General features: G+C 40.3%; 4 protein-coding genes and 1 long non-coding RNA gene across 5 annotated transcripts in view; 4 read left to right on the top strand and 1 right to left on the bottom strand.

Moving 5' to 3' along the window:
- The window catches only part of Adcy8 (adenylyl cyclase 78C), a 47,122-nt gene extending 25,580 nt beyond the window's left edge, over nt 1-21,542 (top strand). Inside the window, exons 12-24 of the mRNA XM_066285722.1 lie at nt 16,699-16,838; nt 16,893-17,063; nt 17,113-17,302; nt 17,355-17,659; nt 18,397-19,239; nt 19,290-19,527; nt 19,584-19,710; nt 19,945-20,057; nt 20,111-20,380; nt 20,429-20,630; nt 20,682-20,838; nt 20,895-21,104; nt 21,160-21,542. Coding sequence (XP_066141819.1) covers nt 16,699-16,838; nt 16,893-17,063; nt 17,113-17,302; nt 17,355-17,659; nt 18,397-19,239; nt 19,290-19,527; nt 19,584-19,710; nt 19,945-20,057; nt 20,111-20,380; nt 20,429-20,630; nt 20,682-20,838; nt 20,895-21,104; nt 21,160-21,430 — 3,237 coding nt within the window. The 3' untranslated portion in view covers nt 21,431-21,542. The remainder of the gene's footprint in view (nt 1-16,698; nt 16,839-16,892; nt 17,064-17,112; nt 17,303-17,354; nt 17,660-18,396; nt 19,240-19,289; nt 19,528-19,583; nt 19,711-19,944; nt 20,058-20,110; nt 20,381-20,428; nt 20,631-20,681; nt 20,839-20,894; nt 21,105-21,159) is intronic.
- On the top strand, nt 20-2,322 carry LOC136341106 (uncharacterized). The gene has a single exon (XM_066285727.1). The coding sequence runs from the start codon at nt 125-127 to the stop codon at nt 2,069-2,071; it is 1,947 nt and encodes a 648-aa protein (XP_066141824.1). The 5' UTR covers nt 20-124; the 3' UTR covers nt 2,072-2,322.
- On the top strand, nt 4,302-6,683 carry LOC136341107 (uncharacterized). Its single transcript, XM_066285728.1, has one exon. The coding sequence runs from the start codon at nt 4,715-4,717 to the stop codon at nt 6,536-6,538; it is 1,824 nt and encodes a 607-aa protein (XP_066141825.1). The 5' UTR covers nt 4,302-4,714; the 3' UTR covers nt 6,539-6,683.
- Nucleotides 8,655-12,902, bottom strand: LOC136341111 (uncharacterized). The gene is made up of 2 exons (XR_010732443.1): nt 10,242-12,902; nt 8,655-10,144 (listed from the first exon to the last, which is right to left on the bottom strand). It is a non-coding gene; the product is annotated as an uncharacterized lncRNA (long non-coding RNA).
- Nucleotides 12,980-15,381, top strand: LOC136341104 (uncharacterized). Its single transcript, XM_066285723.1, has one exon. The coding sequence runs from the start codon at nt 13,215-13,217 to the stop codon at nt 15,351-15,353; it is 2,139 nt and encodes a 712-aa protein (XP_066141820.1). The 5' UTR covers nt 12,980-13,214; the 3' UTR covers nt 15,354-15,381.
- Nucleotides 21,543-22,521: the final 979 nt, after the last annotated feature.

Consider the following 22,521-nt stretch of genomic DNA (forward strand, 5'->3'; position numbering starts at 1 on the left):
AAATATCTGATACCCGAATGCCCGATTTCAAAAGCCATTTCCTCTCTGCGAGTGAAGGGGAGATGAGACTTGCCGAGTGAGAATACGAGTATAGAGTACGTGCTTTTGACGGTGCGCAAAAACCATGGAGAATCACCATCACCATCAGAACACCTTGGATTTGCTGCCTGCATCATCCCACATGCGAACCATGCAAAAGGAAGATTGTTGTGTCTCAGGTAAAGAAATCGTTAAGGATCTTGAAATCCTGCAGAGGAATAATCTCCAACACTTGAAGATTGTTTTGAGGTCTCTCGCGAAGCTTCAAGGAGATCTCGTAGAACCACAGAAAATTTTTGAGTATTCAGTCAACGATGTTGCAGACAGAGTGTTGTGTTCAGATTTGTTCAACTCCTTGGGGCAGTGTAGGACAACAGAAGTATTAGAGACGGTGCAGAATAAACTAAATGAGCTGTTGCAGACTCAGGTTTTAGTGAAAAGTCTTTGGCGAGCTGGGAATAGGAACGTTTGCCTGAGTGCCGACAGAAAAAAAGCAATATTTTTGAACGCAGTTTCTGATAATAATCACCTAATGCCCTTTGCCTACGACGCATTGCTTTATATCTTCTCTTTAAGCGACGAAAAATTCAGGCAAAAGCACTTTGAGCAACTCATTTCCTTCTATTTCAACTCTCTCAGAGAGGCAACGAAGCGCCTCGAAAAACTCAGTGAAGCTCATGCAGAGCTTCAAATTAGAAATTTGCTACCTGTGGTCAAATTCACAGTGGCTGACACTACAAAGGATCCAGAAATGTTGACTAACATTCACAACTTCTTAAAATATCCCCAGCTACATCAAGAGGACATTTATGAGATTGTCAAGAACAAACTCTGCTCAGATGACTTTGAGCTTTTAAACTTCCGGTTCGTGCCGTTAAATGAGAAAAATGGACATTTGGGGGAATACTTTCACCTCTTCGTGAAAACAAAATTTCAAAACCGACTTCAGGAATTCACAGTTTTTACCAAAATTCTCATGGCAACAGCTGAGATTTTCAAGAATGTCATCGACACAGGGGTGGGGAAAAAAGAGCACTTCTTCTACACAACTCTCTTAACTTTATACAAGAAAATGGGATTACACGATTTTCTGGATTTTGCCCCTCAGTGCTACCTTGTCAGGCATTACGGGATAGTCTTGGAGGACCTCGGAGGACTCGGCTATAAAGGACTGAAACCTAACATGATTTTGGAGTTGGAAGGGCTAAAGTTAATTATGGAGAAGCTTGCCAAGTTCCACTCTGCTGGGATGATTGTTGAGGAACTAATTAAAAAAGAGACCGGGAAAGAGTTCAGGTTTGACCAGGAGTATGAGGAGTATCTGAAGGAGTCTTTTTTGGTTTACGAAAGTAATTTAAAGAAGCTGTTTGACGGTGCTATCATAGCTCTTCTTCATGTTGCAAAAAAATTGCCAGAGCTAACGGAAAGTCTTGGAATGTCTGAACCGGAACTAGAAGTAACATTTACGAATTTCTATTTAAACATGTTTTCAAAAATAAAAACATCCACGAAAATTAGGAACGTTATCAATCATGGAGACATGTACGTTGGAAACATGCTCTTGAAAACGGACCAAAACGGCTCCCCAGTAAGGGCAATTTTGGTCGATTTTCAGCTATTAAGGTACATCCCTCCATGTTTTGAACTCATGTTCTTCATCTATGTTTCCTCAACGAAAAGCACTAGAACAAACCACTTGACAGAACTCCTCGATCATTACTACAATTGCTTTGCCGATAACCTAAAGCAGTTCGATTTGGATCTCACTGCGATTCTACCAAGGAAGGATTTTGAAGATGAGGTAAATCGTATTAAATCAGCGTCAATAGTTAACGCGTTCTTCTATGCTCACATCATACATAGTGATCCAGACTTAAGGGAAGAAATAACACGTTGTAAGGACCAAGCGCAGTATTATATGGACGATCACAGGGATAAGTTTGTGGAAGTTGCATGGAGTGATGAACACTATAGGGGGTTTTTAAGGATGCTTATGGAGGATATTGTTGAGATGATAAAAAGAGGTTATTAAAATGTAAATTTTTAATTAAAATTGTAATATATTAATCAATAAAACAATTATACACTCACTCTAGTATGAAAAGCACCACCCAGTAATACTAATAATTAAGTCTTGTGACTTTGGCAAAATAACGCTTCACAATGGAGTATCAAATGATCAGACTTTCAGTAAAAAAGAAAGAATGCCGGTGGTTTTTTTGTCATTGACCTTTTAGATTTTTTATTCAATTGTAAACAAATAAAATAATATTTACATGGAAATATCAGTTTATTTTGTTGCTGAACTGTGAACGAGACATCTCAAGATGCCCCCAGTGAGACAGAGTCGAAATTTTTCCCACGTTTCGGATTTCGACAGAGGGCGAATCATCGGCATGAAGGAGGGTGGACTTTCTTTCCGTGAGATTGCCCGAAGAACGAATCGGAACCGCGACACGATTGCTAGAATATGGTCTTCATGGTCTGAAGAAAGGGTTCAGCAACATCGTCCAGCTGGACGTCCTCTCCGTAGCAGCAATGCACGTGAAGATCGACTTCTTAGACGGATGGCCATCGGTGATCGATTTCAAACAACAATGTCTGTTGCAGTAGATTGGATGGGAGCTTTAAATCGTCGGGTGTCGATGGCGACAGTCCACAGAAGAATTTCGTCTTTTCGCCTGCATTCATACCGCCCAAATTCACGACTGCCACTAACCGCCCGACACCAAGCTTCCAGATTGGCCTGGCGTCAAGAACGAGTTGATTGGAGTCATGAGTGGAACAACATCGTCTTCAGTGACGAGTCGCGTTTTGTTTACGGATCAATGATGGTCGTAGAAGAGTCGGACGATACTGAGGTGAAAGAAGAAATTTGCAATTTTGTGCAAGGCGCCCCACAGCTTTAACACCTGGTGTCATGGCCTGGGGTGCGATGTGTGTCGGTCGAAGATCTTCTCTTGTGTTCATTCCAAGCACCCTAAACGCACGTCGCTACATTAACAACGCTCTGAGGCCAGTATTAGTAGTACCCTTCATGCAAGCTTTACCAAATGGCATTTTCCAACAGGTATAATGCAAGACCATATAGTGCAAACATTACTCGACAATACCTGGAAGAAGCGCAGTTGGAAATACTGCCTTGGCCTGCACGGTCGCCGGACCTATGCCCATCGAACATCTTTCAGTCGTAGGTCTTCGAAAGTTACCGAGGCCTCCAAACAATGTGGATGACCTACGACATTATCTTGAGGTAGCATGGAATGAAATACTCCAGGAGGATGTTGATCGTTTGCTGCGAAGCATGTCGCGAAGAGCACGCGCTTGCATTGCTGAGGCGATGTCGCTCGTTATTAATTTTTTAATTGACAAACGTTGTACCTTTTTGCTGAATCATTTGACGCTCCATTGTGAAGCATCATTTTGCCAAAGTCACAAGACTTAATTGTTAGTATTACTGGGTGATGCGTTTCACGTGACAGTGAGTGTAATTTTTAACATACCTGCGGTATAATTCAAGGACGTGGTTCTACAGGTTTCTGGACTGATTTCTAGATAGGTAATGTGATAATCGCAATGAGGAACATGTTCTTTCCAGGGTTATCGTTAATGCTGGTGTTCGCGCTGAAAATTCTATAACATCAATTGTTTACCGATAGTGACTTAATATTTCCCACGGAGCGTGCAATGCCCAGTGAAAGATCCCGCTTATGTGCACATCGATTATTTATATTGATGAGATCCGGCTATTACTGAACAATAGAATGATTACTGATATTGAGTTGCGTTCTCCTTCGATCTTCGTCACATGCGCACCATACTTTAGGCGGTCCTCCTCCCACTCGCACAATTCCTGTTTCCGCTTGAACTGGTTCAACCATGTATTTTAAACAAATGATTTTTAGTTGTATGTTTGCTATTAATGTTTAAACCACATTAAGAATTTGACCTTAATGATATACCGCGATTAATAATATAATTGCATGGGACCTAATATTCTTTGTCTGCATGGCGATAAAAACCTTTAAGTTGCACAACATTGGGATAATGATGGTTAAGTGGGTATTAATGAGAAAGACATTTAGTAATTACGTAGTTGGCCCTCCTCCTGCTCTCTGAGATAAATATTGCAAGTGGATATTTTGCAAATCATGCGGTGTAATAGTACGGGGAAGTTCCGAGCGTACTTTTGAACCATAATTTTTGATCTCGAAGTTCGCAATTTATTGCTGGTAATAGTTAGATTACATATTTAGCAAACAATTTGCGCTAATTTTGTTGCTAAGCGAGACTAGAAAACCGAAAAGAAATCGTGTTTTCAATTATTTTTGTCTTGCAGTGTATATCGTTATTTAATCGCCGGTAATCTTTAGACCACTTGACGAATTCCTGCATCAGATCAGGAGTAGTACTAATTTACGTGACGTAATTCCGACCTTCTTCACAAACCTGTTGCAGTAAATCCATCGGACCGCCATTTCAAGATTGTGTCTCCTTCCGGTGCCGCGTCCCCCGTGCCTCCCGGCTTCCTTAAATCTACGTTGTAACTTTGTAAAATTACCTTTTCGCCTAGTCCATCCCTGGTTTAGTCTAATCTCACAAATAACCCCAAGGATATCTCAGTGAATTGTAACCAGCTCAATAAACGTCCTGAGTTTTATATCTTCCTAAGATCATGGAACGTCCGAGTAATTCTTGCCTTAAAAACGTCGCCACCGTGGACAATTTGCTCACGCTCGTCAAAGATATAGCGAGAGGCCAAGCCAATGAAATAAGTGATGAAGATACGAAGAAAACTTGTGAGTTACGATTTAAAGATGCAACGTCCGTGGCCACTTCTTCACATTTCTTCGATTCCCTCGACAAGGAGGTGGTGAAGCGCGAAGTGGAGTCTCTGCTTGCAGCTCTGGAGGGCATCGCCGCAGACGGGTTCCTCGTAAAAAATCATGGAATTAAGAAGACATACGTGCCTAGTTCATACGAAGTTTTAGGACTGATCTTTGCCCAAACCAACGAAAAATTTCGTCAGGCTCATCTGCACAAGCTCCTAGATTTATTCTACAACGAACTTCAGATTAACTTAGAGCTTAATGGGAGTAAGCTCCAATTAAATCGCTCAAGATTTGATTTTGAGGTGAAAACCCTGCTGCCTCTAGTGAAACTGGAAATTCTTCATGATTTAATTGAATCTACAACTGACAATGACCGCATTTCTGAGTTAGTGAGTAACATTACAAACTTTTTTAACAATCCAAGAATAAATCAAGAAGATATATACGTTGTAGCTAGAAATAAGCTCGGCTCTAATTCCTTTGATTTAAACTCTTATGAGCTAATCCAGATGGATCAGCGGAATGGCCATTTGGGCGATTACTTTAGGCTGCATATGGAAATTAACCGAGGAGGAGACGACGAGAAGTTGACTTTCTTTGCGAAATTTTTAACTCCGAAATCTGAATTTATGAAGAACTTCCTTAAATATGGCCCATCGATGAAAGAAGATTTCTTTTACATGATCTTATTACCAAAACTTGAGGAAGCAGGTTTGGGTCAGCTAATAGACTTTGCTCCGAACTGTTACTTTTCCAGAGTGGATGATGTGTTGGTCTTGGACGACATGAGCCAAGATGGTTTTGTGGGGCTTACTCCCAATATAAAGCTGGAGTTTGACGCTCTTAAATTGGCAGTACAAGGATTGGCAAAATTCCACTCGTGTAGTATTATTCTTGAGGAAATTTTAACACAAAAAAGGGGCAGTGACGTGAGGTTGAATGAGATATATGAGCCGTACTTGAAGGAAGTGGCATTTACAGAGGATTTGGATCACATACCATTGATGCAGACTGTTTTTGAAAGTTGCATATTGCATTGTCTATCGAAATTTACAGATATAAGGGGCCAATATTCCGATGAAGAGTTAGCACGAAAAGTCACGAAGGGCTTCGCTCTTCTGTTGGAAAAGGTGAAACCTTCACAAAAATTCAGGAACGTGATTTGCCACGGCGACGTCTATGTAGCTAATATGCTCTTCAAGTTCAATGGTCAAGGAAACTGCCTTGATTTCAAGCTCATAGATTTTCAAATATTAAGATATTGCCCCCCTACCCAGGACTTATTATTCTTCTTGTATCAAAACTCCCTTAAAAGCGTTTTGGATGTTCATTTTGAAGAGCTGATCTGCGAGTACTATAACGCCCTATCAAGCCATCTAGCCAAATACAATGTAGATATCAATAACATCTATCCCAGAGAGACCTTCGATCAATGCCTAAATTATATGAAACCAGAAGGAGTTTGCCACGCCCTGTGTTACTCTCCCATGCAAACTCTCGATCCAGAAATGAGAGAGAAAATGATCCAGAGTGATGCAGAGATCGAAAAGATGATGGTGGAACCGGTTTCTCTGATCGACTGGGGATTGAAAGATGAATATTATGAAAAGGTGCTGAGGGGCTTGTGCGAGCATTTTATTGGTCTGTGTGATAAGGGGCTTTTGTAAGTCAATGGGATAATGAGCGATATCAACGAAAAACAATTGTTGTTTAAATTAGTTTTCGATGTTAATATTGTCGTAAGATAATATCGGTTTTAGGTCCAATGTATTTGTCCAATAATAAAGTCAAATAAAGAAAATTGGTACTTGATGAGATAACATTTAGGGCGTCGTGGGTGGAGCTTCGTTGAGCTAGGGCTGTGTTTATTTTCCCAGATGAAAGTCTTTAGATATTCAGCTATAAAAAAAACCTTAACAGCAGTATTATTGCTTATATTTCCATTTTTCCATTTTGTTCGATAACGTTTCTTGACCTTTTGGAGCAATTTCATTTTTTCGGCAAAATTCTGACCCAACTACGTTTTTACATCTTCGTCAATCGTGAAAATTTTTCCATTAAGAGCATTTTGCAACGATCGAAACGTGATAATCCGATGGTACTAGGTCTGGGGAGTGGGGTGGACGTGGCTAAACGTCCCAGCAAAGTAGTACCAATTTTCGGCGGGTAGTCAAATTTGTATATATTGTTTAGCATTATCTTGCTGAAACTCAACACCATTACGAGTTACCAATGTTGGACGCGTATCTCGATGTCCTATTTATCCTCTTGGCGCCATCTTTATAACCCCACCATGTAGTGACACAAAGATTCTTTGGTGAATAGTCGCTTTTGGAGCGTTTCGGGCTGGCTCATTATGCTTAAGGTAAAACCTTTTACGTACGACAGTGTTGCAGACGATCCCTTTTTGGCACCTGTTATTGCACGTTTCATCTCATTAAGAGAGTAAGTCGCGAATTGGCAGATCCCAATACAATTTGCAACAATTTAAGGCAGTTAAACTCATTCAACTGAAATATACGCAATGCCTTTATGGATAAATCAATAGAATGGCTTGATCGTGTCTCAGTCCAAGAGAGAAAAATTTGCCAAAAACTCAGTTTTATTAGAATAGAAAACGAGAAGTTTTGCAATTAACTAAGCTAAAGGAAAAATGAAAATCAAATATCTCGTAAACCACTCATTCAATTTCGGTGCTCATGGAGTCTTCAAATTGGCCACAGTTTGCTCTTCTTGATTCGTAGTCGAAACGTTTCCAATGCTTGCTCCAATCATTCAGGGAGTGTGAAATAAAGTTCGCAAGCAGTAACTCCGATCTATGCTCTACAACATCATCGTCTAGAGAATAAAGAGATCTGAAGAGACCGCTGAAGGTATTGCATCTCGAAACTGTAACTCTGGTATGCCCTTTTGCTATGTCTTTAATGAGCGTGAGCAGATTTTTAATGTTGATGGTTGTTTTTAAAGTAAGAATCAGTTGTGTGCTCTATGGTTTTGTGAAAGTACAAAATTGAGCAGGATTTTTTGACTGGTAAATATTCTACTGGGGCACCTGTTAGTTATATGTAGAATTGGCCTAAAATAGGGTTGGACTGAACTATGGGATGAAAGAAATTTTTATAGTTTTATTGCATATCATGTATTTCATTGGCTCTCGCAGTTCACATGATTGCTTCATGTTCTTAAAGAGACTTAAAATCTAACTCAGTTATGTGAGTTGTAAGGAGTCGCTACGTTGGCTCTACGGGTTACATCTATCTAGCCCTAATTGGGGATATTAAAAAGGCACAAAGCTGGACTGGGCAGGTGCCCATTTCTCTCTTTCAAAATGTAGTTTGAAGAATCAATCTTACGAACCAAATACTGGGAAGGAATTCTTTCGAACTAGGATGGGTACTTTTATACACAAAAACCGTCGTCGAAGACACACATAGACAATTTAATCCTCCAATCATCACGTAATAAATCTCTTCGTAGCAGCGAGTTCTTATCAATTGAGTAACTAGTAATAATGCACTGTGGGACCAAAATAGATAAAAACCTCATGCGTTACTGCATCAAAGTTACTGCGTAATTCAACCAATTATTATGAATTTTTATTTAAATTTCCAAGTCATTTAAAGGATCAAATGAGACAATTACTGGACGAGAAATATATACATTGGTCTACATGCAGGCGCTCACGGTTTAAGTGATGCAGTCTGCATTAGAAAAAATTAAATTGGACCGATGGGACAATTTTTATGTTATTCTGGTTTAAAATGGGTTAAATAAGTTCAAAAATGCGATAAAATATTTTAAATTTTATTTCTACCCAATAATCTGATATAAAATCACTTTCGCTGGGGCCACTATTTTTGTTCACACTGATAATCGGGGATAAGGGTTCCTTTGCATACAGAATCATTTTCTTACCACTCTTTAATAATCTTGTCACTGTGTATGACTGTTTTTTTCCCAATTTCAAGTATTATTGTTACACGTGTTCCATGTCCATATTAAGATTAATGTGTTACCGCCTCAACAAACGTGTCGATTATATAGTGTGCATATGCAATAAGAGGCACCCTGAAGAACAAAAGTCCATAGAAGTATATTAGTATCAAGAACAGTATAAAAGCTGCGTTGGGGAATCTCAGACTAAGTGGAGGCCTCGCTAGACGCAGCCTCCACATAACCCGAGGTCAGCAAATATGCTTAAAATATTCTTTGTATAACCGTAGCCATGTAAACTGGTTTCCTTTTCTGCGTATATGCCGAGTGACGGACATGAAATGCTCACTTTTACCAGGGACACAGATATACCTGAAGCGACTTGACGGCTTCCAAATGCTCAATGTGGGCCCGCCTTACGCATTCTGGTAAGAACATCTTCTGCAATGTCACATCTGGAAATTCTAAAATCATCCATTTGCTAAGAGTTATCGTCTCGAAACCCAGTTTAGGGCCACGTTAATTACATTTCGCAATAAATAACGTAATAACAAGATCTTCTTTTAAAGCCGAAACAAATCTTTTTCAAATCGTGTCAATACAAACACAGAGACTTCTGGGAAAAAGTCTGTCTCGCGTTGACAGCGTGCGCCGTGGGAATTGCGAGATAAAAATAGGTGTGCGATTTGATAAATTCGATTCGAAGGATTAATCCGGTAGTCCGCATAATTGTCATCTTTGTCTGGCATTTGTCTAGACGTTTTCGTACCTCGTCTTATTCGCGGTGGCCGATTGGTCTACGATCGTTCAGAGCTATCTCCGTATTAAAGAATACATCCCCTTTAACTAGCGCCAACGCTCGACAGTGGAATGTTTGGAATTTAGGTCAGTAGACGAAGGTCTAAGCGCCATGTTTTTGTTTACTAAAGAGACGCGACCTTCAAATATTGAAGGGCACATAAAAATCGTTTTGAATTGAATTTTCAGGTAAGTTTCCATGTTCTCCATTGAAATAAAGGTTGTTCGTTCTCAATGTTGTTACCAGTGTCGTTCTGAAAGTATGCATTTATAAGACATAACAATACAAATAAATTTATTTCTGCAATATAAGAACGTCCATATGCCACGGATTGCACTAAGACTGATTATCTAGATATTTACAATTGCTATACGAATACGTAAGAATAATTCAAAGATAGCAACAAATTAAGGCAAGATGAAAAGACAAACATCGCAACTGGAACATTCCGAACCTTCTTCATCGTAAAAGACAAACAAGACAATTCCGTTTCCTTTGCCCTTTAACCACTCTATTGCGACATTGTCGATAGCCTTTCTCTCTGGAAATAGAGATTATATATATATATATGTATGTATGTATATATGGAATAAAATATGCTGCGGCTTGCATATGTCGAGATAGTTGAATTTACTAACAAAATATCCTTGAATTCCCTTTTGTGCGGAGGCTTGCAGGTTGCCCTCAGTTTCTCCCATTTTGCAGATTGGATTATATGCAGTGACTCGCATTAATATTCGGGCACTACGGTATGTTTGGAAGTATTAGGTTTTTTGCTAACTTATTCTTAACTAACATTATTTATTGCGTAATCTTTGGTTAAAACAGCGTTTCTAGTATATAAAAATACATTTTTCGGATCTTTTAAATTAAATTATATACAAAGATACTATCGAACGAACAGAACAAGGCATGATTTTGCTATCGCAAAAACATTCGGACACGGAATGCGGTGCGATACAGTGCAAGCAAAAAATAATAGAAAAACATTGCATACAGAGTTTTTTTATGATCGTAAAAGATCAGAGATGTGTCAGACTCAATTTTCTTGTTAGTTGTGTGCAGGGGGTTTGATGGCGAACTTATCACTTACTAAAATTCACATTATGAAGCGAAAAGGCAAAAATATTTCTTTCGGCATACGACAATTGATTATTTTTCATGCCGCTAAGGGCAGATCGTATCGAGAAATCGGTAATTTGTCGAGTACAAGTAAAAGTACAGTTGGTGATATAATCAGAAGATTTGTTCGAGGAGATCGGATTGAATCAATTCCGCAAGGACGCCCGAAACTTATAGATGAGCGTGAGAAGCGTAAAATTAGTAAACAAATTGAAATAAACCCTGGACCGAGTGCTCCTAAATTAACGGCTGATTTACCGGAATACAGTGGCAAAAAAGTACGTCCTGACACAGTTAAAAGAAGACGGGTACGACGGAAGAGCAGCCCGAAAAGAGCCCCATACGTATCGCAAGGCAATCGCAAGAGACGTCTCGCCTTTGCTCATGAATTCGTTGTGAAAGAGAAAACATATCGGGAATGCGTCATATTTGCTGATGAAAAAAAATTCGATATTTTTGGACCCGATGGTCGTAAAATGGTATGATGCAAAAAGAATGAAGAGCTAAAAATGAATAATCTCAGGTCTACTGTGAAATACCGGGGAGGGAGCGTGATGGTCTGGGGCCGCACCTCATCTGCAGGAGTACGCGAATTGATATTTATTGAAGGAAATTTAAATAATTTTTAACACGAAATTTACTAAAAAGTGCTGAAAAATTAGGTATATGCGACAATTTAAAATTTTACCGGGACAATGATCCAAAACGTAAGTCGCGTTTAGTCCGAGAGTATTTATTATATAACTGCCCTAAAATATATTAAATCCTCCTGCGCGATCACCTGATCTTAACCCCATAGAAAATCTATGGGAATTTTTAGACCGTAAAGTCCATAATGAGCCAGTCAACTCCAAAAACGAGTTAAAACAACGATTAGTTGAAGAATGGCAACGCGTACCTGAAGATTACATTAAGAAAATAATTGAAAACATGCCGAAACGGCTACAAAAAGTTGTACAACATAAGGGCAATCCTACGAAGTATTAATTTCTTTATATGTTTCTTTGTTTATATAAATTTTGTTTACAAATATTATGCTCCTGGTATGTGTCCGGATATTTTTGCGATAGCAAAATTATGCCTTGTTTTCTTTGATCGATACTGTCTTTATATATAATTAAACTTAAAAGATAAAAAATGTATTTTTATACACTAGAAGCGCTGTTGTAACCAAATATTACGCAATAAATAATGTTAGTTAAGAATAAGTTAGCAAAAAGCCTAATACTTCCAAAAATACCATAGTGCCCGAATATTAATGCGAGTCACCGTACGTCTTGTTGAGATTGACGGTCCTTTCTTGAGGACGTTATTTTCACAGCAAATGGCATAATTGCTTTAGCATGAGATGGGAGACTACCACATCATGCCTGTGCCTTGCCAGAAGTTGGAACCCTTCAACTCCCGACATAAAAAATTTACAATCTCCTCGTTAATTGCAATGGAGACAACCGGCCCAGCCTCCACGCGCATTTCCCGAGCTGCCGCCGGCAATTCGGCGGAGTTTCCACGGATGCAACGTGATATTTGCTCACTCGTAACACAATGCCGATTGACGTCTCCAGGCCGATGCAATTGACGAAATACCGCTCGTGCCATTCCGGCCAAAATTGCGGCCCCAAAATACTCCAAGAGCTCACAATAACTGCGCGAAAAGGACGTATCGTTCAACTTCAGTGGTTCAGGATTCGGACACCCACATCAGGACGGCCACCAACGTGTCGTAAAACCTTTTCGGATGGTAATTTTTATACCAAGCTTTGCCTCGTGACACCAAATGGGTTTTCGGTGGGGACAAATAACATACACGGTTGAATCGCCACAAACAGCACACTTATCAGCCGAAGAAGTAGAGTGACACGATTCGGGCGCGGCACAGAGCACATCAGTAGAAATTTGAACTTCTGGAATTCGGCAGGAGTTGCTGGTGAAACTGAAATCGATTCACTTACGTGAGTCACATGGAAAAGTATCAGTGCGGAGGAAGCCGCACTCGAAGAATTTCGATGTTACCGTGAAGTGCACGGGGCCACACACTACCTTGCGTGAGCTTTTGGCCGTTGTTCACGTTTGTTTTCTGCGTATTTGATTTTTGACTTTTAACTTTCTAAAAGCTAATAATTTGTAAAAAAATAATAACAGGGGAAGCGGTTATGGCATATGCAGCGACGAGATACACAACGATTACTACACTACAACGTTGTGCAATTACTCCAATGTTGCGCAATATTGTGGTGCGGGTAAGTCAAATTGGTTCCCAGGAAGTAATCGTTAGCAACTCGCCAAATTTTATAAGGTTAATTCGATGTTATCGAATAAACTACTGGAAAATGTTTCTCAAGTCACTCAGAATAATCTCAAAAACCGCTAAAGTACCAAATCTCGGAGCTGTCGGCAGTCGCAGTATCAGTGCGCATTTTTATATATAAACTCGGACAAGTTCACTGAAAGTTTAGTTCAACGTTCGTGCTCGTCAAAGCGAATCAGCGATGAATTACGAGCCGTTTAGTTTGGAGAACATCGAATCAGCATTGGGGGGAATTTTGGTCGATGGAGGCGAAAAAGTATACGATATCAGGAAGATCAGTGAAATAAAATACGCATTAGAAGTGCGAAGCGGCACGGGCGGAGTGGTGGGTAGAAATCGGTTTCTTCTCGTCAAGGTTCCTTCGGAATTAAAAGGTGAGAGTCACGTCGGACCGATGGGAGAAAAACCAGTGTTTCAGCTCCCGAGCACCGCCAATGGGCCTTTTAGCGCCTTTTACCACGACGCGTTGCAGGAGAACTTCAGAGAGCCCAAGTTTAACTCCGTTGAAGACATTAAGACGATCTTGCTAGGAGTGTCGGAATATCAAAGAAAATTCATTGAGAATCCTTTAAATCGATCTTCAGACGTGGACATTAAAAAAACCGCATGTTCAGTCATCGAGAAACTAGGTTTGACTCGTGAACAAACTAACGTTGAAAGGGCCGTTACGTGGCTCGAAAGGGAGCTTAACAAGCTCGTTAAAACTGAAGACGAACTTCTAGTTCCCAGCTATTGGACCCCTAGGACGAACCTTCTAATCAAAGACGATAACTCCGACAGTGTATTCTTCAATTTCATATCGGAAACCAAGTTGCTGCCGCCAGCATACGACGCCCTGATGTACCTGTTTTCCTTCAGCGACGAAGCTTTCAGACAGCGACACTTTGCCGACCTAATGAGCTTCTATTTTGAAGCTGCGAATAAGGCTTCGAGTAAGCTCACGAGAACCTACAACGAGAGGCAGATGAGAGTGTTACTGCCTTTGGTTAAATTCGAGCAAGCAGCTTCGTCGCCGGAACCTGGAAGAGACCTCGCGGTCAACATTTCAAACTTCTTGGATCACTACATTATCAACCAAGAAGATATATACGAAGTCTTGAAAAACTACCTGTCAACGACTGACTACAAGCTCGTGAACTATAGCTTGCAGCCGCTATCCGAGAGAAATGGCCATTTAGGTGAATACTTTCACCTGGACATAGCAGCAGATCACCAAGGCAGTATTCAACATATACAAGTGTTTCTAAAAGTCCTGGTAACTCCAGTTGAATCGTTGCAGGCGTTTGTCTGTAATGGGCCAGGCAAGATTGAGGATTTCTTCTACAACATCTTATGTCGCCTTTACGTAGAGAACGGTCTAGGCAACCTCCTGGACGTCGCCCCAAAATGCTATCTGTCCAGGGTCAACTGGTTTATGGTTTTGGAAGATCTCAGTAGGACTGGGTACCAAAGCTTGAAGCTGAATACCGTTTTGGACCACGAAGAAATTGGTGCCATCGTATCGAAACTTGCACGGTTTCATGCCTCCAGCATAGTATTCGAGGAGCTTTCGAGCCAGAAGTCCGGGAAGGAAATAAGGATGAATGAAATATTTTCCGAGTACATTGGATATTTTATGGAGAAATTGCAAGATGACTTTTCAGTTATAGAGACTTTCATAGAGAGCTCACGCAAAGGTTTACATTACATCATCGATAAATGTGAAGACATTACTCGTAAATTAAACATGTCCAGGGAGGAGCTGAAAGAGAAGTCCAACAAGGTATTTTTAACTCTGATGGAGAGACCTTCCACTAAGCTGAGGAAGGTGCTCCTTCATGGAGACATGTACTTGGGGAACATACTTATCAAACCTCGAAAAAACAGCGATCCGACGCAGGCAATGTTGATCGACTTTCAAATGCTTTACTACGGTCCACCTTCATTAGAGCTGCTCTGTTGCATCTATACTTTATCAACCAAAGATATGAGAAACCGACATTTGCAAAGCTTAATTGATCGTTATTATAATGAGGTCCACGCAGTTTTGGTGGACTTCAGTTTAGACCCTGAAGAACTATTTCCCAGAGATTTATTCGACCATGACATAAAGGTCAACATTCCCGTAGGGTTGATACAAGGGATTGGGTACACTCAGGTGACACAGATAGATCCAGATTTTCGCGATGAAATTATGCATGATGATGCGAAGATGAAGTATTTCCTACAGGATCACAGGGACGAACTCATCGAGAGCTCGTGGAACAATGAGCAGTATAAGAATTTCGCGAGAGGCTTAATGGAGGATTTGGTTGATTTAATTGAGAATGAATATAGCTGATGTTAAATACATATTACGTTTATTTTTTTACTCACGCAGTTTTTTTCCGGCTTCATTCACAAACGTTCTCCTAATGGAAACTGGATAATTTCCTCGAGGTAGGATCGGATAATTTGAAAAGTTCAGAGGCTGCGTCCTGCCGCCAAATCGCAGTAATGGAGGGCTGATGCCAGCATTTTATCGATTTGTAGAAAAATGGTACTTTGTGATTGTCCCTTAGTTCCATGAACTATGGGGCAAGTTTCATAATAGAGTTTTCCAAATTTCGTAATGGGACTCGGGAGGGGAAATGTGGTGCTACTGCGCATATGCAGAAGTATCGTGACGGAATGTACGTAATAAATAACACAAGTAACCTCCCTCATTTCGGTATCCCTGTGATTTGACCCCAAATTTTGCGGTAATCAAAACAACTTCTATACGAACAGAAGAAATCACATAACACTCAAAGAAAAATACTTTGAGATTTAAAACATACGTAATTTATATTGTATTCTCTTTTCCTCAAGAGAAAAATCTGTCCAATAATTTTATTTATTCCTCCCCATGGACTTTAAGGAACTTCGAACTCCCTTTTCAGTTCTCAAGGGAGGTTCGAGTTTTGAAAGAAATCTAATGGTGTTAGATAGGGTGGCTTAGGGGGCTAGGCAGCTGCGCCGCCTCTGTCGCGCCGATGCCGTCCGAATTGATGAAATGATGAAGAACGACATTTTAAACAATTGTTGTGTTGTAGTGTAGTTGTACAAACAAATTATAATAAAACGTACTAAATCTCGATAAAACACATTTTTACACATAACTGTCTTAAAGCATCCTAAGGCCGTAGCGCCTTAAGGAAACAATTCCACACACAGGTTCACATATTCAAATGTATTCTATTGTTTTACTGAATAATCCCTAGAAGTTTGATCCGATAGTTCTAAATCACCCTGTATATGTAACTACATATGAATGTCTATACCATATTTCTCAGTATAGTAAATGAGAGGAAGAACAGCGGCAAATAGCCTCGAGTCTACAGCAAACAATCTACTCTTGGACAATCAGGAAATAAGACACAAAGAATGTTACACGGGACACCAATACGGCACTAAAGTGTCTTCAGTTGGGATCTTAAGGAGCCTGCATCAGTTCCTCAAAATTGTTTCATTTGCATTCCTTCTGGATCTTGAGGTTTGGGGTTTTGCATTCTTTCCAGTTCTCAAAGACGCCGCTGTTGCCGCTACTGCTGCTGCTGCTGCTGATGCTGCTGTTCCAGAGTGGATAGTGCTCGAAGACATCTGGCATTTTACATCGCACTGTGTCGATCACTGACTTCTTCAGGATCAATTTTATTCTGTTGCAGGTCGATGATTTGGATATGAGAATAGGCATTCACTCTGGAGCAGTTTTATGCGGAGTGTTGGGTTTGAGAAAATGGCAATTCGATATCTGGTCATCTGATGTCCGGTTAGCGAACCACATGGAGTCTGGGGGAAAACCTGGGTGAGTCCCACATATGTTAATACCAACGATGAGCAAAGTGTAATTTTCTTGCAGGCAAGTCCACATATCTGAAGCCACTTATCAACGTCTAAACGGGGCCTATGAAGTAGAACCTGGAAATGGCCTGGAAAGAGATTCGTACCTGAGAGACAACAACGTTACCACTTACCTAATAAAGCAGTGTGAGCCCATGGTGACTCGAAGGAGGTTCACCTCTAGACCTAGGTGATTTCCCTACCTCCTTTGGTTATTTCTCTGAAACGGAAAATTTCAGCATCTTCTCTAATAAACTGTGGCCAGAGGAGGAATTGGGCAGCAACACGAGTACTCCAAAAACGCCCATAACCCCAAGTTTTTCCTCATCCCAACCCCCCTCCAGAGAAAGGAGCGACAGTGGTATTCAACACAGTGCCATTGAAGAAGAAACCACTACGGATTGGATTCCTGAGATACCGTTCGAAAATGTAATCAGACGTGCAAGAACAAGCTGAAGTTTAACTATTTCCTCCGTTGTAGTTGCACAAATCAATTTCGGCCGATCTGGATGAACCCTTAGAGCCAAAAAGAAAGCAGAAGTACGAGCTCAACACCCCAAAGAAGGCCTTCAACGAGCAAGTCGACGATATCATAGACCACAGTATTGAAATTGAGAGTAATAAACGAATGAGAAGTGCCAATGTTGATCCTTGGACTCTGAGGTTTATTGACAAAGTCATGGAGCAGCAGTTCAGCCAGCTTCGAGAGGATTTATTCAAGTCGAACATGTTGTGCTGCTACATAATTTGGATCTTTATTGTCATTATTCAGTTCATTATTTCCTTGTAAGTACGAGGGATATTTGTTTTCGAGTTCCGGCGAATTAGCAAAAACGTATGAGGTCAGAAAACTTACTTATGTGTCCGAATTACTTTTCCACCGAGTCACAAAGAACATTAAGGCGTCGCCAATCTTGCACACACTATTTCAATTCTGCGTTTGTACTGAACCGCTGCTTTCCCAACTGCGTCTTCGTCCCAACGAACAAGCGAAAGTCACTCGGTGCCAAATCAGGACTGTACGGTGGATAGTTAGACGCTTCCTTCTGAAATTGTTAAGCGACTCTTTAATCTGTGTTGCTGAATAGAGGCGTGCATTTTCACGAAGTAGGATCACTCTTGATGAAAACATCCCTCTATTCTCATAATCAAATTGCGATCAGATTGAAACTATGACATTAAAGAGTTTACTCACTTGATACGGTCTGCCAGAGAGATGAACAAATGAGAAATATAAAAACCACATCTCTATGGCAACTGAATATCTACAGCCGAGTGAACTAAACATGAAAAAATAGTCCTCATACTTTTTGTTAATTCGGTCATAAACGCTGAAGTCCTCAATTGAATCGGAAGCGGTTAAACTGTAGATATCGAAAATGAAATATCTCCTGAACCACTGATTTCATTTCTGCAATTTTGATCGTTTTAATCGGGCACAGTCAGCCCTGTACAGCATCAAATTTGGCCGTTTCTGATTATAAATAATGAATATGTGGTATGGTCAAGAAATTGGTTTCCAGATCCGATATGGTCATCTGGTTGATGATTGTAGTCTCCATAGTCCTAACTGCAGCTCTGGTCCTTGTAATGGCCGAAGAGGTTCGCCAATTCCCCGAAGCACTGCAGAAAATTTCCTCCACTTTGGTCCACAATCGAGACACTAGGACAGCGTTCATTTGCATCCTAGTGATTATCATGTCCCTTAGCAGCTCTGTCAGTCTTCTCAAGAACGATTACGTGCCCACAGAGAATCAGTCTGGGAATAGCAACAATAATTCGAATTCCTCGATCATCGCAGCAGAGTCATACGTGTCCTCCAAGACACCTCAATTATTATTACAAAATGCACCTCTCCACGTCTCGGAAATTACACTTAAAAATCTGGAGCAAAGTTTAACTTTCAATTTAACCTTCAACATTTTATTAAGTGCCAGATTGAAAAATCAGAAGATCTCCAATGATTCGGAACTTCAAGATAATGATGAGGAACTAACGAAAAGCGGTAAAGAGTCTTTGGAAGAAGCTCCATATAAAGTAAATCACATCCTCAATTTTTCTGATATCAAAGGCAACAGATCTAAAAGAAGTCCATTGATGTTCAATAGGACCTTAGCCGATTCTTCTCTGTCTATAACAGAGAATAATTTAAAAGTTGAAGCCTGCAATTGGTCCGAATGCAAGCACCCAGAGTACATAGTCTTCACTTGGGTCCTCTGCATGATAGCTTTGGCCACAGCTTTGAAGCTGTACTACCTAGTGAAGTTGCTGCTAACGTTGATCATGGTTTCAGTCTACACAATTTTGATTTTGGTACCCTATAAGCCTTGTTTTGATGAGGTGGTGATTAGTCAGAACGAGGGGGTGTAAGTAGATTTGTATGATTCTTCGCAACCGATATAACTGGTCCGTTTAGGGCTTCGCCCCCTTTATCCGCTCAAATGCTAATTCTGCTGGGCGTATTTCTGATCATGGTAGCGTATCATGCTAGGCTAGTAGAGGTGACTTCCAGACTCGACTTTTTGTGGAAACAGCAGGCTGAACGGGAACTTGCAGATATGGAAGAGACGAGGCATAACAACATGCAACTTCTGACTAATATTTTGCCTGAACATGTCGCTCAGCATTATCTGGCTAGTGACAGGAATACCGAGGTAATCTGAAAGTTTTGATTTGACAATGGTAGTGCGAACTTTGCAGTTTTTTCTAGGAATTGTTTGCCCAATATCGCCAAAAAGTTGGAGTTCTGTTTGCATCAATACCGAACTTCATGGAGTTCTACTCAGAGAACATTAACCAGGGAGTTGAGTGTATGCGTCTCCTAAATGAAATCATCGGTAAGTGCAAAGTTCTGCTTACAGAGACCTTTTGTAACACTATTAAAATTATAAAAACTATTGCAAATGTTCATCTCTCACTAAGATGCAGGAATCCACCTTCTACCTTAAGATTCTCAAATACTCCAAGAGTATTGCGGATGAGGTTACATGAATCCACTATTCCGTTTCACAATTCCTATTCCGTTTTAATTGGGGTGTGATATATCGATAATTTCACATCTTTCCTTTCAGCCGATTTTGATGAGCTCTTAGACGAGGACGGCTACAGCTGCATCGAAAAAATTAAGACAGTGAGTGCCACAGCCACCTACATGGCAGCTTCAGGGCTAAACCCCATCCCCAAAGTAATTCCAACCCATTTTTCCTTTGAAACGTGCCTTTATGCATATTTCTTCAGGAATCGCTGAAAAACCGCGATTGTCTAGAACACCTTTGCGCCCTTGTGGACTACGCAATGTCGATGCGAGAAAAGTTGGATGATATCAACAATAACTCCTTCAATAACTTCGGACTAAGGGTGGGAGTAGCTTGCGGACCTCTTGTATGCGGGGTTATTGGGGCTCGAAAGCCGGTTTTCGATATTTGGGGAGACACCGTGAATTTGGCTTCTAGGATGGATTCCACAGGGGTTATTGGCCATATCCAGGTTCCCAAGGAAACTGCACAAGTACGAATATTTTAGATCTTCAAATTTTTTTCTTAAGGTGGATTTTAGATGTTGGAGAGTAGAGGATATGAAGTGCAAACCCGGGGTGTAATTGATGTTAAGGGCAAGGGATTGATGGAAACTTATTTTGTAATTGGGAGGCAATGTTCCAGACCTGCCAGCTTCCAGAGACAGGCCAGCAACTACAGTACTCTAGCTGCAGTTGTCTATGCTTTGGCTCAGACTAGGAAGAAACATACCGGCCATACACGTAATGGTTTCTAAATGCGTTTTGTAACGATCTGAAAATGGTGCTTTGCAGCTGGAAGTGCTGTCTTGGGCAGAGCAAGAACTCAAGGCAAAAACGACCTTACCAGAAAAATCATGAACTATAGTTCCATGAGGGTCACCAACAAAACGTCCGGGGGACCTGTTAGACGCAACACTACCAGAGGAAATCACAAGAACATGCACGCCAGGTACTTAAAAAAAAACATTATTTCTTCTAAACTGCTTTCAACTGGATTTTTCTAAGGTCTCAACCGAACATGAGACAAATCGGATCCCAAAATCTAGAAACAATGAAGTCTCTGAAATCAATCGACAGGGACATGACTTCGGGTACAATCAACAGAATGACTATCTCACAATCTGCCCCTCACACCCCTGTATCTTCCACTAATCATTGTGAAAATTCCCAGTTCAAAGCGGTGCCAAGGTTGCTTTCTGAACCCATTGTAAACAGGTATCACTAATATTGTTAATAGTTATTAAGGACAGCTTTATTGCGGTTATCTTAGGTCGAGAAGTTCTCCTTCATCCAACCAGAAACGAACCCAAAAAGAGCTAAACAAGACTGTAGTAGATAATCAAGCTTTAGATAAAACAGATAGTTTAAAACAGAAACTCTCAGAAGCAATAGTACCCATTCATCATTCCCCGAAACATATTTTACGAAGGGAGACCAAATTCTCCCTGAGGAGCCCGATGGGAAGAAGGGACCCGAAAATGCAACTGGAAGGGAACAATAAGTTAAATAAGGTCCACTCCTTAGATGGAACGCATGTGTAATTATTTACTTTATTATGTGTTTACGTGAGCTCTATTTTTCTTATACATTGGTGTACGTCATTGTTTAGCAACTTATAGTGGCTCATTATTCAATAAATAGTTCGTTAAGAAATTTATCATTTTATCCAGTGAAGATAGATTTTATCACAATTGCCAATTAGTAGCATCGAGGGATAAATATGTGATATGAGGAAGAAGTCGGAGTTTCACTCACTCAAACTTAATAAGTATTTAGTAAATGATATGTAAAAAAGTGGAGGAACTCACTGAAATCCATATATGCATATATTTTTTTACTAACACCATCTTTTTGCATTCAAGATTCCAATAGCTTGTTCGAAATGGCCCTTGTTATTGATTGTTTGAAAAGACATATAAACAATCATTTTTATAGACGTCCTGCTTTTAGAAGTTTAAAAAATTCTTAAAGAGTATATGAGTATTCAGGTATGTACAACATCTTTTTTTTTCCCTTACTGGTGGCACCACTTAAATACCATAAGCAGCACTAGTTCAACAAGAATAGATTCCTCCATAGTACAACTACTTGCTTGGCTAACTGTAACTAGATGAAGCAAAAAAAGAATTAAAGATTTTTTTCTGGAAAAAATAATATTTAAATCAGTTTAGTGTAGATGGAGAAACCAAAAAAAATTACAGGAATTTTTCCGGGGAAAAACATTAGTTGCTTGAGTCAAATACAGATGGCGAAAGCCAAAAATTACAGGAATTTTTTCGAGGAAAAACACTAGTTGCGTCGGTGAAGTATAGATGGCGCCACGCAAAAATTACAGGAATTTTTTCGGGGAAAAACACTAGCTGGTTGGGTGAAGTACAGATGGCGCCACGCAGAAATTACAGGAATTTTTTCGGGGAAAAACTTTAGTTGCATAGGTGAAGTACAGATGGCGCCACGCAGAAATTACAGGAATTTTTTCGGGGAAAAACACTAGCTGGTTGGGTGAAGTACAGATGGCGCCACGCAGAAATTACAGGAATTTTTTCGGGGAAAAACACTAGTTGCGTAGGTGAAGTACAGATGGCGCCACTCAAAAATTACAGGAATTTTTTCGGGGAAAAACACTAGCTGG

Source organism: Euwallacea fornicatus, chromosome 9 (genome assembly GCF_040115645.1).
Source record: "Euwallacea fornicatus isolate EFF26 chromosome 9, ASM4011564v1, whole genome shotgun sequence".
Lineage (NCBI taxonomy): Eukaryota > Metazoa > Arthropoda > Insecta > Coleoptera > Curculionidae > Euwallacea > Euwallacea fornicatus.

Bases quoted from the DNA above. Each gene is read 5' to 3' on its own strand.
- LOC136341106 (XM_066285727.1), top strand. From the start codon at position 125: ATGGAGAATCACCATCACCATCAGAACACCTTGGATTTGCTGCCTGCA.
- LOC136341107 (XM_066285728.1), top strand. From the start codon at position 4,715: ATGGAACGTCCGAGTAATTCTTGCCTTAAAAACGTCGCCACCGTGGAC.
- LOC136341104 (XM_066285723.1), top strand. From the start codon at position 13,215: ATGAATTACGAGCCGTTTAGTTTGGAGAACATCGAATCAGCATTGGGG.